The sequence below is a fragment of the Rhinopithecus roxellana genome, chromosome 14, assembly GCF_007565055.1.
Source record: "Rhinopithecus roxellana isolate Shanxi Qingling chromosome 14, ASM756505v1, whole genome shotgun sequence".
Classification (NCBI taxonomy): domain Eukaryota; kingdom Metazoa; phylum Chordata; class Mammalia; order Primates; family Cercopithecidae; genus Rhinopithecus; species Rhinopithecus roxellana.
Window position 1 is genome coordinate 102,823,885 of NC_044562.1, and position 18,194 is coordinate 102,842,078.

Here is an 18,194-nt window from a genome sequence, read left to right on the forward strand (position 1 = left end):
GCAAATAAGTTGAGGGTACACAAAAGGGAATGATTTTAATGACTGACGCAAAGTTCTAATGAATATTTTCACAGTTATCACTGGAGGTGACAGGTTAATCTTCTCTTAACTGAAAGGAAAAAAAGTATTTAAAATGCTGGGATTTGCACATTTCAAATGAATAAAAAAGATGGAAATTATCTCAATGGTAAAAATATTTGGGCAGGGCGCGGTGGCTCACGCCTGTAATCCCAGCACTTTGGGAGGCTGAGGAAGGCAGATCACGAGCTCAGGAGATCAAGACCATCCTGGCTAACACGGTGAAACCCCGTTCTCTACTAAAAATACAAAAACTTAGCCGGGCGTGGTGGCGGGTGCCTGTAGTCCCAGCTACTCGGAGGCTGAGGCAGGAGAATGGCATGAACCCGGGAGGCGGAGCTTGCAGTGAGCCGAGATCGCGCCACTGCACTCCAGCCAGGGCGACAAAGCAAGACTCCATCTCAAAAAAAAAAAAATTTGAATGAGTATGAGGTCAGAATGTTTAATACATATTAACTCATTTCACTCCATCTAATAGAAAACATAGCCTCATGCTATCTATTATTCGATCACAACATACTTTTTTAAAACATGAATGTTGAAAAGAAGCATAAAGCATATCTGAAATTCAAATTTGTTGTATAGAACTATGCTGTCTTATATGATAACCACAAATTGCATATGTCTATTTACATTTATGGTAATTAAAATGAAAAATTCTGTTCTTTAGTTACAGTAGCAACATTTCTAATGCTTACTAGTGGCCTGATTACTAGACAGCATAGATATAGAATATTTCCATTATAGTGGAAGACTATTGGAGAGTGCTTATATAGAGCATCAACAGAGAAGTTAAAACATTTGTTCAAGGCCATATATATATAGATAATTGCAGAATCCAGATGCCTTAATTCTTAATTCGATGTTCTTTTTACGACTGCCTCTCAATACCCAGAATCCAATAATTAATTCTGATTTTAAAGGGTGTCATAAAATCATAAACAATATTGGCCTCCCATCACTCAACTTGCCTCAAAAACATTATTGTTCACAAAGCTGTTTTCAAAAACACTTAACTTCATCTTTAATGTTTCAATAGCTAATTGGTGTTATAGTGAATTTTAAAGCCTCATTCTGAATGTGTTAATATTTTGCTGAATTTCTCCAAATAATATTAATTAAGGAGTTTCTACATATTCAGGAAGCATTATATTGCCTTTTCTAATATCATTAGTATAAAGATATATTCTACAAGTACAGGAATGAGACAATCTATAACCCCTATAATTAATTATTAGGCAACTGTTTTTATTTTAGTAATAGATCAACTGAAATATGTGGTAGCAGTTACAGAATCACAAAATGGTAAGTTTTGAGAAAAGGAAATAGTCTTTAATAATTATGAAATGACTTCAAAATGAAAATATAAAAATGAGGTATCCATAGAGTTTCTTTAAATTGACAGTGAAATTGAGATACCCTTTTTAAGTACTCATGGTTGAGTGGTACAACTGCTCATTTGCCCACCTCTGGCAAAGCAGGAAAATTTCTAATTCCAGGGCTGGGTCAATTAGACTATCTGTCACTTCCAATAGGGCAGCAGAGTCAGACCAGGCTGAACTCTGCAGGGCAAAGGCCAAAGGCAAGACTAAATACATAACAACTTGGGAAGGTTGTGGGAGGCAGATTCAGTAGGCATAGAGGTGGCAGTGTGAGGAGTGAGCTTAACAAACATTTGGTCATCATTCTTAATAGTCATGACTGCAATTTAAAAAGTGACCCTAGAAAATAGCAGTGCTTTATATTTCTATCTTTCTGGATTGTATGATGGGTAAAATATCCATTACATGTTCATAAGCAAAATTAAAAAAACTTTATATCATACATCCACACAAAAGTAATACAAATATAAGAATTACAATTTTAAGATCTTCCCAATATTTACTGTGATTAGCAGTAATAAATATGGAGTTTTCTACATAATGTGATTAAGTCATGTCTTTGAATTTTCCTAATGCTTGCCAATTTCAAAGTGATGTATCAAAACATAGAAGGACAGTAATGGGCTTTCTCTCAGGCCATATTTTATATTGTTATTAAAATTTTAATCTTCCTCTTGTATAATACATGTTAAGTAGGGGCTAAAATCTTTGCAGGCATATGGCACTGTTTGATTAGTAGGTTGTCATCAAACTGCCAAGTTTCTCAGTGATGTGTGTTGGAGAGTATTAAGAAATATCTTGTAACTTCATGCCCCTTCTGCCTTCGAGGCTATCATTTAAATCATTTGAATCTTCTTGATGGATTATGCTATTCTGAAACATGCATTTAAAAGACAAAAAATATTCAATTTCAAAGAATGTCTTCAAATATACATACCTGGGAAGGTACATTTTTGGGAGGCTCTATTCGGATGCTTGGATCCCATTCTCCAGGAGGGAGAACAGTAACCTGATCCAGAAACTCATCAATTCCTGATACCAAGTCATTACGATCTTTAGCTTTATAAGCAACATCATGAAATACCTTTAGAAGAAATAGAAATATTATTTATAGTTTAAAAATAATTATAAAATATTAATGTGTTCAGTGTTTTCAACACAGTGATCTCACGTGATTATAACAATTTGAAGAAACAGACAGCTCTGACTCTAAAGAAGTTTATAATGTAAAATATTATAATTTATTTTATGGATCCATATAGGTAACTATTTTTCTTATGATGTCAGATGAATGTTGAAATTTCTAGAGGGAAGGAGTAAGGGAAAGGAAAAGGAGAATGAAAGGAAGCTCATTAAACTAGAATTAGGCAAAAGTTATTTATGTGCGGGAAAATCATTCCTGGAGGAAGTCTTTGCTTAAAAATAGAAATAAAAATTTGTAAAATGTGTTGGAAATTTCAGCAGTATTTATACCCTGGCATAAATAAATTAATTTAAAGGGTTAATTTTATTTCAACTTTGAAAATAATACTGAGGTTATAAATTAGTATTTTCTGGATATATAGTCATTCCTCAGTATCTTTGGGGGACTGGTTCCAGGATTCCCTGCAGATACCAAAAATCTATGGATACTTGAGTTCCTTATATAAAATGGAGCAGTATTTGCACATAACCTATGCATATCCTCCTGTATTTAGAGGGTCCCCAACTTTCTATAGTTTCTCTTGCAATCTTTTGACTTTATGATGGTGCAAAAGTGACATGCATTGAGTAGGCTCCTCAACTTTCAATGGGGTTAAGTCTGGATAAATCTATCACAAGTTGAAAACATCATAAGTCAAAAACATAGTTTCCACTTATGGTATTTTCAATGGGGGGACATAACTCCCCATTGAAAGTTGAGAAGCATCTGTACTTTAAATCATTTCTAGATTATTATAATATCTATACAATGTATATGCTATATAAATAGTTGTTATACTGTATAATTTTTATGCATATGGTTTTTATTGTAACATTGTTATTTTTTATTGTCCCCCCCTGGAATATTTTTGATTTTTGTTTTTAGAGACAGGGTCTCACTCTGTCATGCAGGCTGGAATGCAGTGGCATAGTCATACCTTACTGCAGCCTTGAACTCCTAGGCTTAAGCTCCTGCTTAAGCTCCTATCTTCTGAGTAGCTGGGACTACAGGTGTGTACCACAAAACCTGGCTAATTTTTTAAAAAAATTATTGTAGAGACAGGGTCTTGCTATGTTGCCTGGGCTGGTCTTGAACTCCTGGTCCCAAACCATCCCCCACCTTGACCTCCCAAAGTGCTGGGATTATAGGTGTGAGCTACTGCACCCTGACTTTTCAAATATTTTTGATTTGCAGTTAGTTAAGTTCAAGAGTACAGATCCTGAAGATACAGAGGGCCAACTACACATTATATCTTCGCAGTACAGAAAGTGTATTTCCACACAAAGTATGAGTTACATTTCGTACTTATCCTCTCCACTTCCCCTCCACACACATGTGCTATATTAGTCATTTAGGGTGTTCACAGATATTCTAGGTTTTCTTACAGACCACCTGGTAAGATTGTACTTCTTTGCCTTCTTTGATATTTGGATTAGGTATATTCTACTTGGGTGTACATATGTCACTTTTGAATGGAAGTTATGAGTACCAATGTGTGATTTATCACATTGCTTTTTTTCTGGTTTAGTGACTGAGAAAACACAGGTACAGATAGAGCTTCTATAAGCGCAGGAAGCCTAAGTGATTATAATGAGCAGAGTCTCTCTCCTAGATCTTGATGAACATTCAGCATGATAGAAATAAACCCTTATTGTTTTAAGCCATTAATATTTTAGTTGGTTATTCCTGCAGCCTAACCTAATTTATCTTAACATACACAGGAATTATGTACTTAATATAGTAAGTGTGGAAAATAAAAATAAAGATGAGAAAAAATTGATTTACACTGAACATAATATAAATATTTCTGAAACTTTAAATTTCACTTGGGATGAAATGATACAAGTATTTGAGATTAGGGACTCCTATAGTATTCTTTATGCTGGCCTAAACTACAGTGACCAAATGTCCCAAAATTGCCAGGAAAATCCTGCTTTCAAATATTCTATTCTACTTTCAGACGTTTGTTTCCATTTCTGGTTTGATACTCAATATAAACTGCTAAGTAATAATGATCATTTTAGAAAGCTTTTTCTTGACTTTCCAACTAAGAACACTTCACAAAACATTATTGGTCTGATAAACAGACTTTGCTTAGGATAATACAAAAATATCAAAGATCTATTAATGGCTTAGTTGTATTTTGAGAAGGAGATTTTTCAAATATTAAAAATACAGATTTCCATGCCACAAGCCTCTTCTAAAGATGGTTACATGGCCCTGAGACCTAACTGGAACACTTAAGAATTGCAAAAGTTCTTAGTCTTCAATGAGAGTTTAGCAACTCTACTCTTTTCCTGTTAGTAACAACTCTCTTGAAATCTTTCTTAATTTGATCACATTTAATTAGAAAACTGCTTTGAAAGATCACATGATCCTATACCCTGTTTTATGTAGACGAATATCCAAATTCATCCAGGACAACAGATTTCCTATTATTTTAAAGCTCCCTAAAGGTATAGATGCCATAATTTGTTTAATTTTAAATCATACATAGTACTTACTATTGTTTCCCTATTACCAGTGTTATCAATAACCTAATTATTTTACATTCCTCTTCTACCTTTTCTTTGTCTAGCTAACCTAACAGTCTGATTTCAGTTGACCCCCTGACTTCCCTGACCCCCTTCTCAAACAAGATGATATGCTTTGTTAATAATCTTAACATCATCTCCTTCTTGACAGCTTTCACTGTAATTATAATTATTCATTATAATTAATTATTAATTATATAATTAGTTGTTTAATGCCTGTTTTCTCTGATAAAATATGAGCTTTGAACGTTCACTCAGTAAATATTTATCAAACTATTTAAGTGCTAGTGCTAGAGCAGTGAACAAAACCAAGAAAAATTCACCCCCTCATGGGGCTTACATTCTAAGGGGAGGGATGAGATGGAAAACAAACAATATAAATGAGTGTATATTTTGGTAGACGATGGAAAGTGTTATGGAGAAAAATGAAGCAGAAAAGGGGAATAAGGGTATGACTGGGGACTGTTGCAATTTTAAGTAAGGTGATTAAGGAAGGTCTTAATGAGTAGACATTTCAGCAAGGACCTGAAGAAGGTAAGGATGCCTGCCCTATCATTATCAGGAACAAGAGCTTTCCAGGCAGACAGAATTACCAGTGTGGAGTATGCTTTGAGAAGTGGCAAGAAGGAAAGTAGCAGATGACGTCTAAGAGGCAAGGTGGAGGAGGTGGAAGGACATCTTGTAGGACTTTGTAGGTCATCATAAGAACTTAGACTTTTACTCTGAATGAGCTAGGAAGCCATTAGAAGGTCTTCAGCAGAAGAGGGATTGCTCTAGCTGTTGTGTTGAGAATAGGATGAAGTGGGGTAAGGGCAGAAAAAAAAAAAAAAGAGGCTATTGCAATAATAGAATAATAATGGTGACATGAACCCAGTGATGACAGTGGAAGCCAGGGGGTAACAGTGCAGAAAATGAGAACTACAGTGGTAAATTCTGGATCTATTGTGAAAGTTAACCCAGGAAGATTTGCTGATAGATTGGATTTGGGATGTGAAAGAATTAAAGCAGTCAAGGATGATTTCAGGGTTGTTCTATGAGGCCAGTGACCATGTCTTTAATTTCTACCACCTTATCTCTAATATATAGTAGGCAATAAGTATATACTAATCACAAAAACACATGAAATAAGTACAATTATTATCATTCCCGGTTTAAGGATGAGGAAACTGTGGCAGAGAGAGTTCAGGTTATTTAACTTGTCCAAATTCATACCACCAATAAATGCCTTTCTTTCTTCCCTCTCTGTTTCCATTCCTCTCCTCCTCTTCCTTGCTTCCTTTCATTTGCTTCTTCTTATAAGATAGGAGATTCTACATCATCTTTGTGAACAGATAGAAATGACATAGGAAGGAGGAAAAAATTTGTGATGAAGAAACCAGAATGAAAAATTAAGGAGAAAAGTTCTCAACAAGGAATTAGGAAGAAATTCCAGCACATGAGGTTTTATTTCATTTTCTTTCAAGCATGTTTTTACTATTCTTGGATTTTCAGATATTTCTGATAGTTCTTTCGGATATTAGAATAAGCTTTTCAAGTTCCTCAGTAAATCTTGTTGGAATTTGGATTGGAACTGCACTGATTTCTCTCTCACCAGCACTGCTTGCCTACACTGTGGCAATCACCTCTGAAGTGGTCTCTCTGCTTTCATCCGTGCTCCTCCATGGTCTATTCTGAACACAGCAGCCAAGTGACAATTTTTCTTTTTTCTTTTTTTTTCTGGATGGAGTTTCACTCTTGTTGCCCAGTCTTGAGTGCAGTGGTGCAATTTCGACTCACCACAACCTCCACCTTACAGGTTCAAGTCATTTTCCTGTCTCAGTCTCCTGAGAAACTGGGATTGCAGGCATGTGCCACCATGTCCAGCTAATTTTGTATTTTTAGTAGAGACGGGGTTTCTCCATGTTGGTCAGGCTGGTCTCTAACTCCCGACCTTGGGTGATCTGCCCACCTCAGCCTCCCAAAGTGCTGGGATTACAGGCATGAGCCACCGCGCCCAGCGGACATTGTTAAATGTAAGACAAATCATGTCAACTCTAATAAAAACCTTCTGTTTGCTTCCCATCTCACTTAGTGTCCTTATATGACCTACAAATACCCAGTACAGACTGACCCCCATCCAATAACCTCTCTGACCTCTTCCCCTACTGCTCCCTCCATTTCTCACTTCTGCCCAGCCATGTTGTCCTCTTTGTTCCCCAGATGTTCCAGGCACACTCCTGTCCCAAAGCCCTTGCCCTTGTTTATCCTTTTGCTTGGAAAGCTCTCCCCTCAGGTAACTACATAGGTCGCTCTCTTTCTTCCTTTAGGATCTTTGCTAAAATATCTCCTCAGTAAAATCTTCTCTGACCACTTTATTTTAACTTGTAACTCTCCCCAGCCCACCTCTACCTCCCTTTTCTGCTTTCACGATTATTTCCTTCACAGCACTTATCACCACAGGCCATATATTTTACTTTTTATATGTTAGTCTGTCTTTTCACTAGACTATTGGTTTAATTTAAAAAAGAACGTTTTTCAGTGCAAAAAGGCTGAAAATTCCAAAAACCAGAATGCCTCTTCTCCTCCAAAGGATCACAACTCCTTGCCAGCAAGGGAACAAAACTGGATGGAGAATGAATTTGATGAATTGGCAGAAGGCTTCAGAAGGTGGTTAATAACAAACTCCTCCAAGCTAAAGGATCATTTTCTAACCCAAGACAAGGAAGCTAAGAACCTTGAAGAAAGGTTAGAGGAATTGCTAACTAAAATAACCAGCTAGAGAAGAACATAAATGAGCTGATGGAGCTGAAAACCACAGCACAAGAACTTTGTGAAGCATACACAAGTATCAATAGCTGAATCAAGCAAGCAGAATAAAGGATATTAGAGAGTGAAGATCTAGTTAATAAAATTAAGCATGAAGACAAGATTAGAGAAAAAATAATGAAAAGGAATGAAAAATGCCTCCAAGAAATATGGGACCATGTGAAAAGACCAAACCTACATTTGATTGGTGTACCTAAAAGTGGTGGGGAGAATAGGACCAAGTTGGAAAACATTCTTCAAGACATTATCCAGGAGAACTTCCCCAACTGAGCAAGGCAGGCCAACATTCAAACTCAGGAAATACGGAGAACACTACAAAGATACTCCTCGAGAAGAGCAACCCCAAGACACAAAATCATCAGATTCACCAAGGTTGAAAAGAAGGGAAAAATATTAAGGGCAGCCAGAGAGAAAGGTCGGGTTAACAACAAAGGGAAACCCATCAGACTAACAGTGGATCTCTCTGCAGAAACCCTACATGACAGAAAAGAGTGGGGGCCAATATTCAACATTCTTAAAGAAAAGAAATTTCAGCCCAGACTTTCATATCCAGCCAAACTAAGTTCATAAGCGAAGGAGAAATAAAACCTTTACAGACAAGCAAATGCTGAGAGATTTTGTCACCACCAGGCCTGCCTTTTAAGAGCTCCTGAAGGAGGTCCTAAATATGGAAAGGAAAAACTGGTACCTTCCACTGAAAAACACAATAAATTGTAAAGACCATTGACACTATGAAGAAACTGCGGGCAATCAATTAATGGGCAAAAAAACCAGCTAGCATCATAATGACAGGATCAAATTTACACATAACAATATTAACCTTAAATATAAATGGGCTAAATGCCCCAATTAAAGGACACAGACTGGCAAATTGGATAAAGAGTCAAGACCTATCAGTTTCTGTATTCAGGAGACCCATCTCATGGGCAAAGACACACACAGGCTCAAAATAAAGGGATGGAGGAACATTTACCAAGCAAATGGAAAGCAAAAATCAAGCAGAGGTTGCAATCCTAGTCTCCAATAAAACAGGTTTTAAACTGACAAAGATCAAAAAAGACAAAGAAGGACATTACCTAATGGTAAAGAGATCAATGCAACAAGAAGAGCTAACTGCGGGGGAGCAAGATGGCCGAATAGGAACAGCTCCAGTCTCCAACTCCCAGCGCGAGCAACACAGAAGACCGGTGATTTCTGCATTTTCAACTGAGGTACTGGGGTCATCTCACTAGGGAGTGCCAGACAATCGGTGCTGGTCAGCTGCTGCAGCCTGACCAGCGAGAGCTGAAGCAGGGCGAGGCATCGCCTCACCTGGAAGTGCAAGGGGGAAGGGAATCCGTTTTCCTAGCCAGGGGAACTGAGACACACAACACCTGGAAAATCAGGTAACTCCCACCCCAATACTGCGCTTTAAGGAAACAGGCACACCAGGAGAGTGTATCCCACACCTGGCCGGGAGGGTCCCACACCCACGGAGCCTCCCTCACTGCTAACACAGCAGTCTGCGGCGATCTATCCGCAGGGCAGAGGCGAGGCTGGGGGAGGGGCGCCCGCCATTGCTGAGGCTTAAGTAGGTAAACAAAGCCACTGGGAAGCTCGAACTGGGTGGAGCTCACAGCAGCTCAAGGAAGCCTGCCTGTCTCTGTAGTCTCCACCTCTGGGGACAGCGCACAGCTGAAGACGAACAGGGGAAGCAATGGGGGCTGGTGCAGACGCGAACGACTCTGTCTGACAGCTTTGGGGAGAGCCGTGGATCTCCCAATGTGGAGGTTGAGATCTGAGAACGGACAGACTGCCTGCTCAGGTGGGTCCCTGACCCCTGAGTAGCCTAGCTGGGAGAAATCCCCCACTAGGGGCAGTCTGACACCCCACACCTCACAGGGTGGAGTACACCCCTGAGAGGAAACTTCCAAAGGAAGAATCAGACAGGTACACTCGCTGTTCAGCAATATTCTATCTTCGGCAACCTCTGCTGCTGATACCCAGGCAAACAGGGTCTGGAGTGGACCTCAAGCAATCTCCAACAGACCAACAGACAGTCCTTCTGACTGTCAGAAGGAAAACTATCAAACAGGAAGGACACCTATACCAAAACCCCATCAGTACGTCACCATCATCAAAGACCAGAGACAGATAAAACCACAAAGATGGGGAAGAAGCAGGGCAGAAAAGCTGGAAATTCAAACAATAAGAGTGCATCTTAGGAGCAAAGGAGCGCAGCCCATCGCCAGCAACGGATCAAAGCTGGTCAGAGAATGACTTTGACGAGATGAGAGAAGAAGGCTTCAGTCCATCAAACTTCTCAGAGCTAAAGGAGGAATTATGTACCCAGCGCAAAGAAACTAAAAATCTTGAAAAAAGAGTGGAAGAACTGACAGCTAGACTGATTAATGCAGAGAAGATCATAAACGAAATGACAGAGATGAAAACCATGACACGAGAAATATGTGACAAATGCACAAGCTTCAGTAACCGACTCGATCAACTGGAAGAAAGAGTATCAGTGATTGAGGATCAAATGAATGATATGAAGCGAGAAGAGAAACCAAAAGAAAAAAGAAGAAAAAGAAATGAACAAAGCCTGCAAGAAGTATGGGATTATGTAAAAAGACCAAATCTACGTCTGATTGGGTGCCTGAAAGTGAGGGGGAAAATGGAACCAAGTTGGAAAACACTCTTCAGGATATCATCCAGGAGAACTTCCCCAACCTAGTAGGGCAGGCCAACATTCAAATTCAGGAAATACAGAGAACGCCACAAAGATACTTCTCCAGAAGAGCAACTCCAAGACACATAATTGCCAGATTCACCAAAGTTGAAATGAAGGAAAAAATCTTAAGGGCAGCCAGAGAGAAAGGTCGGGTTACCCACAAAGGGAAGCCCATCAGACTAACAGCAGATCTCTCGGCAGAAACTCTACAAGCCAGAAGAGAGTGGGGGCCAATATTCAACGTTCTTAAAGAAAAGAATTTTCAACCCAGAATTTCATATCCAGCCAAACTAAGTTTCATAAGTGAAGGAGAAATAAAATCCTTTACAGATAAGCAAATGCTTAGAGATTTTGTCACCACCAGGCCTGCCTTAAAAGAGACCCTGAAGGAAGCCCTAAACATGGAAAGGAACAACCGGTACCAGCCATTGCAAAAACATGCCAAAATGTAAAGACCATCGAGGCTAGGAAGAAACTGCATCAACTAATGAGCAAAATAACCAGTTAATATCATAATGACAGGATCAAGTTCACACATAACAATATTAACCTTAAATGTAAATGGACTAAATGCTCCAATTAAAAGACACAGACTGGCAAACTGGATAAAGAGTCAAGACCCATCAGTCTGCTGTATTCAGGAGACCCATCTCACATGCAGAGACATCCATAGGCTCAAAATAAAGGGATGGAGGAAGATCTACCAAGCAAATGGAGAACAAAAAAAAGCAGGGGTTGCAATCCTAGTCTCTGATAAAACAGACTTTAAACCATCAAAGATCAAAAGAGACAAAGAAGGCCATTACATAATGGTAAAGGGATCAATTCAACAGGAAGAGCTAACTCTCCTAAATACATATGCACCCAATACAGGAGCACCCAGATTCATAAAGCAAGTCCTTAGAGACTTACAAAGAGACTTAGACTCCCATACAATAATAATGGGAGACTTCAACACTCCACTGTCAACATTAGACAGATCAACGAGACAGAAAGTTAACAAGGATATCCAGGAATTGAACTCATCTCTGCACCAAGCAGACCTAATAGACATCTATAGAACTCTCCACCCCAAATCAACAGGATATACATTCTTCTCAGCACCACATCGCACTTATTCCAAAATTGACCACATAATTGGAAGTAAAGCACTCCTCAGCAAATGTAAAAGAACAGAAATTATAACAAACTGTCTCTCAGACCACAGTGCAATCAAACTAGAACTCAGGACTAAGAAACTCAATCAAAACTGCTCAACTACATGGAAAATGAACAACCTGCTCCTGAATGACTACTGGGTACATAACGAAATGAAAGCAGAAATAAAGATGTTCTTTGAAACCAATGAGAACAAAGATACAACATACCAGAATCCCTGGGACACATTTAAAGCAATGTGTAGAGGGAAATTTATAGCACTAAATGCCCACCAGAGAAAGCAGGAAAGATCTAAAATTGACACTCTAACATCACAATTAAAAGAACTAGAGAGGCAAAAGCAAACACATTCAAAAGCTAGCAGAAGGCAAGAAATAACTAAGATCAGAGCAGAACTGAAGGAGATAGAGACACAAAAAACCCTCCAAAAAATCAATGAATCCAGGAGTTGGTTTTTTGAAAAGATCAACAAAATTGACAGACTGCTAGCAAGACTAATAAAGAAGAAAAGGGAGAGGAATCAAATAGATGCAATAAAAAATGATAAAGGGGATATCACCACTGACCCCACAGAAATACAAACAACCATCAGAGAATACTATAAACGCCTCTAAGCAAATCAACTAGAAAATCTAGAAGCAATGGATAATTTCCTGGACACTTACACTCTCCCAAGACTAAACCAGGAAGAAGTTGAATCCCTGAATAGACCAATAGCAGGCTCTGAAATTGAGGCAACAATCAATAGCCTACCCACCAAAAAAAGTCCAGGACCAGATGGATTCACAGCTGAATTCTACCAGAGGTACAAGGAGGAGCTGGTACCATTCCTTCTGAAACTATTCCAATCAATAGAAAAAGAGGGAATCCTCCCTAACTCATTTTATGAGGCCAACGTCATCCTGATACCAAAGCCTGGCAGAGACACAACAAAAAAAGAGAATTTTAGACCAATATCCCTGATGAACATTGATGCAAAAATTCTCAATAAAATACTGGCAAACCGGATTCAGCAGCACATCAAAAAGCTTATCCACCATGATCAAGTGGGCTTCATCCTGGGATGCAAGGCTGGTTCAACATTCGCAAATCAATAAACGTAATCCAGCATATAAACAGAACCAAACACAAGAACCACATGATTATCTCAATAGATGCAGAAAAGGCTTTTGACAAAATTCAACAGCCCTTCATGCTAAAAATGCTCAATAAATTCGGTATTGATGGAACGTACCTCAAAATAATAAGAGCTATTTATGACAAACCCACAGCTAATATCATACTGAATGAGCAAAAACTGGAAAAGTTCCCTTTGAAAACTGGCACAAGACAGGGATGCCCTCTCTCACCACTCCTTTTCAACATAGTGTTGGAAGTTCTGGCTAGGGCAATCAGGCAAGAGAAAGAAATCAAGGGTATTCAGTTAGGAAAAGAAGAAGTCAAATTGTCCCTGTTTGCAGATGACATGATTGTATATTTGGAAAACCCCATTGTCTCAGCCCAAAATCTCCTTAAGCTGATAAGCAACTTCAGCAAAGTCTCACGATACAAAATTAATGTGCGAAAATTACAACCATTCTTATACACCAGTAACAGACAAGCAGAGAGCCAAATCATGAATGAACTTCCATTCAGAATTTCTTCAAAGAGAATAAAATACCTAGGAATCCAACTTACAAGGGATGTCAAGGACCTCTTCAAGGAGAACTACAAACCACTGCTCAGTGAAATCAAAGAGGACACAAACAAATGGAAGAACATACCATGCTCATGGATAGGAAGAATCAATATTGTGAAAATGGCCATACTGCCCAAGGTTATTTATAGATTCAGTGCCATCCCCATCAAGCTACCAATGAGTTTCTTCACAGAATTGGAAAAAACTGCTTTAAAGTTCATATGGAACCAAAAAAGAGCCCGCATTGCCAAGACAATCCTAAGTCAAAAGGACAAAGCTGGAGGCGTCACGCTACCTGACTTCAAACTATACTACAAGGCTACAGTCACCAAAACAGCATGGTACTGGTACCAAAACATAGATATAGACCAATGGAACAGAACAGAGTCCTCAGAAATAATACCACACATCTACAGCCATCTGATCTTTGACAAACCTGAGAGAAACAAGAAATGGGGAAAGGAATCCCTATTTAATAAATGGTGCTGGGAAAATTGGCTAGCCATAAGTAGAAAGCTGAAACTGGATCCTTTCCTTACCCCTTATACGAAGATTAATTCAAGATGCATTAGAGACTTAAATGTTAGACCTAATACCATAAAAACCCTAGAAGAAAATCTAGGTAGTACCATTGAGGACATAGGCATGGGCAAGGACTTCATGTCTAAAACACCAAAAGCAACGGCAGCAAAAGCCAAAATTGACAAATGGGATCTAATTAAACTAAAGAGCTTCTGCACAGCAAAAGAAACTACCATCAGAGTGAACAGGCAACCTACAGAATGGGAGAAAATTTTTGCAACCTACTCATCTGACAAAGGGCTAATATCCAGAATCTACAAAGAACTCAAACAAATATACAAGAAAAAAACAAACAACCCCATCAAAAAGTGGGGAAAGGATATGAACAGACATTTCTCAAAAGAAGACATTCATACAGCCAACAGACACATGAAAAAATGCTCATCATCACTCGCCATCAGAGAAATGCAAATCAAAACCACAATGAGCTACCATCTCACACCAGTTAGAATGGCAATCATTAAGAAGTCAGGAAACAACAGGTGTTTCCACAACAGAGGATGTGGAGAAATAGGAACACTTTTACACTGTTGGTGGGATTGTAAACTAGTTCAACCATTATGGAAAACAGTATGGCAATTCCTCAAGGATCTAGAACTAGATGTTCCCTATGACCCAGCCATCCCACTACTGGGTATATACCCAAAGGATTATAAATTATTCTACTACAAAACACATGCACACGTACGTTTATTGCGGCACTATTCACAATAGCAAAGACTTGGAATCAACCCAAATGTCCATCTGTGACAGACTGGATTAAGAAAATGTGGCACATATACACCATGGAATACTATGCAGCCATAAAAAAGGATGAGTTTGCGTCCTTTGTAGGGACATGGATGCAGCTGGAAACCATCATTCTTAGCAAACTATCACAAGAAGAGAAAACGAAACACCGCATGTTCTCACTCACAGGTGGGAACTGAACAATGAGATCACTTGGACTCGGGAAGGGGAACATCACACACTGGGGCCTATCATGGGGAGGGGGGAGGAGGGAGGGATTGCATTGGGGAGTTATACATGATATAAATGATGAATTGATGGGTGCTGACGAGTTGATGCGTGCAGCACACCAACATGGCATAAGTATACATATGTAACAAACCTGCACGTTACGCACATGTACGCTAGAACTTAAAGTATAATAAAAAAAATAAAAAAATAATAATAAAAATAAATAAATAAATAAATAAATATAAAAAAAAGAAGAGCTAACTATCCTAAATATATATGCACCCAATACAGGAGCACCCAGATTCATAAAGCAAGTTCTTAAAGAACTACAAAGAGTAATTTATACTCCCACACAATAATAGTGGGAGACTTTAACACCCCACTCTCAATATTAGACAGATCAACGAGACAGAAAATCAACAAGGATATTCAGGACTGGAACTCAATTCTGGATCAAGCAGATCTAATAGACATCTACAGAACTCTCCCAATCAACAGAATACATATTCTTCTTAGCACCACATCACACTTATTCTAAAATTGACCACATAATTGGAAGTAAAACACTCCTCAGCAAATGCAAAAGAACACATATCCTAACAAACAGTCTCTCAGACCACAGTGCAATCAAATTAGAACTCACTCAAAACCACATAACTACATGGAAACTGAACAACCGGCTCCTGAATGACTACTGGGTAAATAGCGAAATTGAGGCAGAAATAAATAAGTTCTTTGAAACCAATGAGAACAAAGACACAACATACCAGAATCTCTGGGACACAGCTGAAGCAGTGTTTAGAGGGAAATTTATAGCACCAAACGCCCACAGGAGAAAGCAGGAAAGATCTAAATTTGACACCCTAACATCAGAGTTAAAAGAACTAGAGAAGCAAGAGCAAACAAATTCAAAAGCTAGCAGAAGACAAGAAATAACTAAGATCAGAGCAGAGCTAAAGGAGATACAGACACAAAAAACCCTTCAAAATATCAATGATTTCAAGAGCTGGTTTTTTGAAAAGATGAACAAAATAGATAGACTGCCAGCCAGACAATAAAGAAGAAAAGAGAGAAGAATCAAATAGACACAATAAAAAATGTGGGATCATCACTGATCCCACAGAAATACAAATTACCATTAGAGAACACTATAAACACCTTTACACAAATAAACTAGAAAATCTAGAAGAAATGGATAAATTCCTGGACACATACACCCTCCCAAGACTAAAGTAGGAAGAAGTTGAATCCTGGAAGAGGCCAATAACAAGTTCTGAAATTGAGGTAGTAATTAATAGCCTACCAACCAAATAAAGCCCAGGACCAGATGGATTCATAACCGAATTCTACCAGAGGTACAAAGAGGAGCTGGTACTATTCCTTCTGAAACTATATCAAACAAGAAAAAGAAGGACTCTTCCCTAACTCATTTCATGAGGCCAGCATCATCCTGATACCAAAATGTGGCAGAGACACAACAAAAAAAGAAAATTTCAGGCCAATATCCCTGATGAACATCGATGCAAAAATCCTCAATAAAATACTGGCAAACCAAATCCGGCAACACATCAAAAAACTTATCCACCACGATCAAGTCCAGTTCATCCCTGGGATGCAAGGCTGGTTCAACACACAGAAATAAATAAATGTAATCCATCACATAAATTGAACCAATGACAAAAACCACATGATTATCCAATAGATGCAGAAAAGACCTTCAATAAAAACCAACACCCTTTCATGCTAAAAACTCTCAATAAACTAGGTATTGATGGAACAGATCTCAAAATAATAAGTTATTTAAGAGAAACCCACAGCCAATATCATACTGAATATGCTGGAAGCATTCCCTTTGAAAACCGGCACAAGACAAGGATGCCCTCTCTCACCACTCTTATTCAACATAGTATGGAAGTTCTGGCCAGGGCAACCAGGCAAGAGAAGGAAATAATGACATGATATTATTTTGTCTCAGCCCCAAATCCGCTTAAGCTGATAAGCAACTTCAGCAAAGTCTCAGGATAAAAAATCAATGTGCAAAAATCACAAGCATTCCTATGCACCAATAACAGACAGAGAGCCAAATCATGAGTGAACTCCCATTCACAACTGCTACAAAGAGAATAAAATACCTAGGAATCCAACTTACAAGGGATGTCAAGGACCTCTTCAAGGAGAACTACAAACCACTGCTCGAGGAAATAAGACAGGACACAAACAAATGGAAAAACATTCCATGCTCATGAATAGTAAGAATCAATATCGTGAAAATGGCCATATTGCCCAAAGTAGTTTATAGATTCAATGCTATCCCCATCAAGCTACCATTGACTTTCTTCACAGAATTAGAAAAAACTACTTTAAATTTCATATGGAACCAAAAATAGAGCCCGCATAGCCATGACAATCCTAAGCAAAAAGAACAAAGCTGGAGGCATCACAGTACCTGACTTCAAACTATACTATGTGGAAAAACCACATGGCATTTGTATGAAAAACCGATACGTAGACCAATGGAACAGAACAGAGACCTCAGCAATAATGCCACTCATCTAAAACCATCTGATCTTTGACAAACCTGACAAAAACAAGCAATGGGGAATGATTCCTATTTAATAAATGGTGATGGGAAAACTAGCTAGCCATACGCAGAAAACTGAAACTGGACTCCTTCCTTACACCTTATACAAAAATTAACTCAAAATGGATTAAAGACTTAAATATAAGACCTAAAGTCATAAAAACCCTAGAAGAAAATCTAGGCAATACCATTCAGGACACAGGCATGGGCAAAGACTTCATGACTAAAACACCAAAAGCAATGGCAACAAAAGCCAAAATTGACAAATGGGAGCTAATAACACTAAAGAACTTCTGCACAGCAAAAGAAATATCAACAGAATGAACAGGCAACCTACAGAATGGGAGAAAATTTTTGCAATCTATCCATCTGACAAATGGCTAATGTCCAGAATTTACAAAGAACTTCAACAAATTTACAAGAAAAAAACAACCACAGCAAAAAGTGGGCAAAGGATATGAACAGAAATTTCTCAAAAGAAGACATTTATGTGGCTAAAAAACAAGAAAAAAAGCTCATCATCACTGGTCATCAGAGAAATGC

At 38.4% G+C, this 18,194-nt stretch overlaps 1 protein-coding gene across 16 annotated transcripts in view; it reads right to left on the reverse strand.

Annotated features, from left to right (window-relative positions):
- SLC4A10 (solute carrier family 4 member 10) overlaps nucleotides 1–18,194 on the reverse strand; it is a 391,444-nt gene that overhangs the window by 91,039 nt on the left and 282,211 nt on the right. For all 16 annotated transcript variants that reach the window (XM_030916975.1, XM_030916973.1, XM_030916978.1 and 13 more), the window contains one exon: nucleotides 2,398–2,544. In XM_030916975.1, the coding sequence (XP_030772835.1) occupies nucleotides 2,398–2,544 (147 nt within the window). The remainder of the gene's footprint in view (nucleotides 1–2,397; nucleotides 2,545–18,194) is intronic.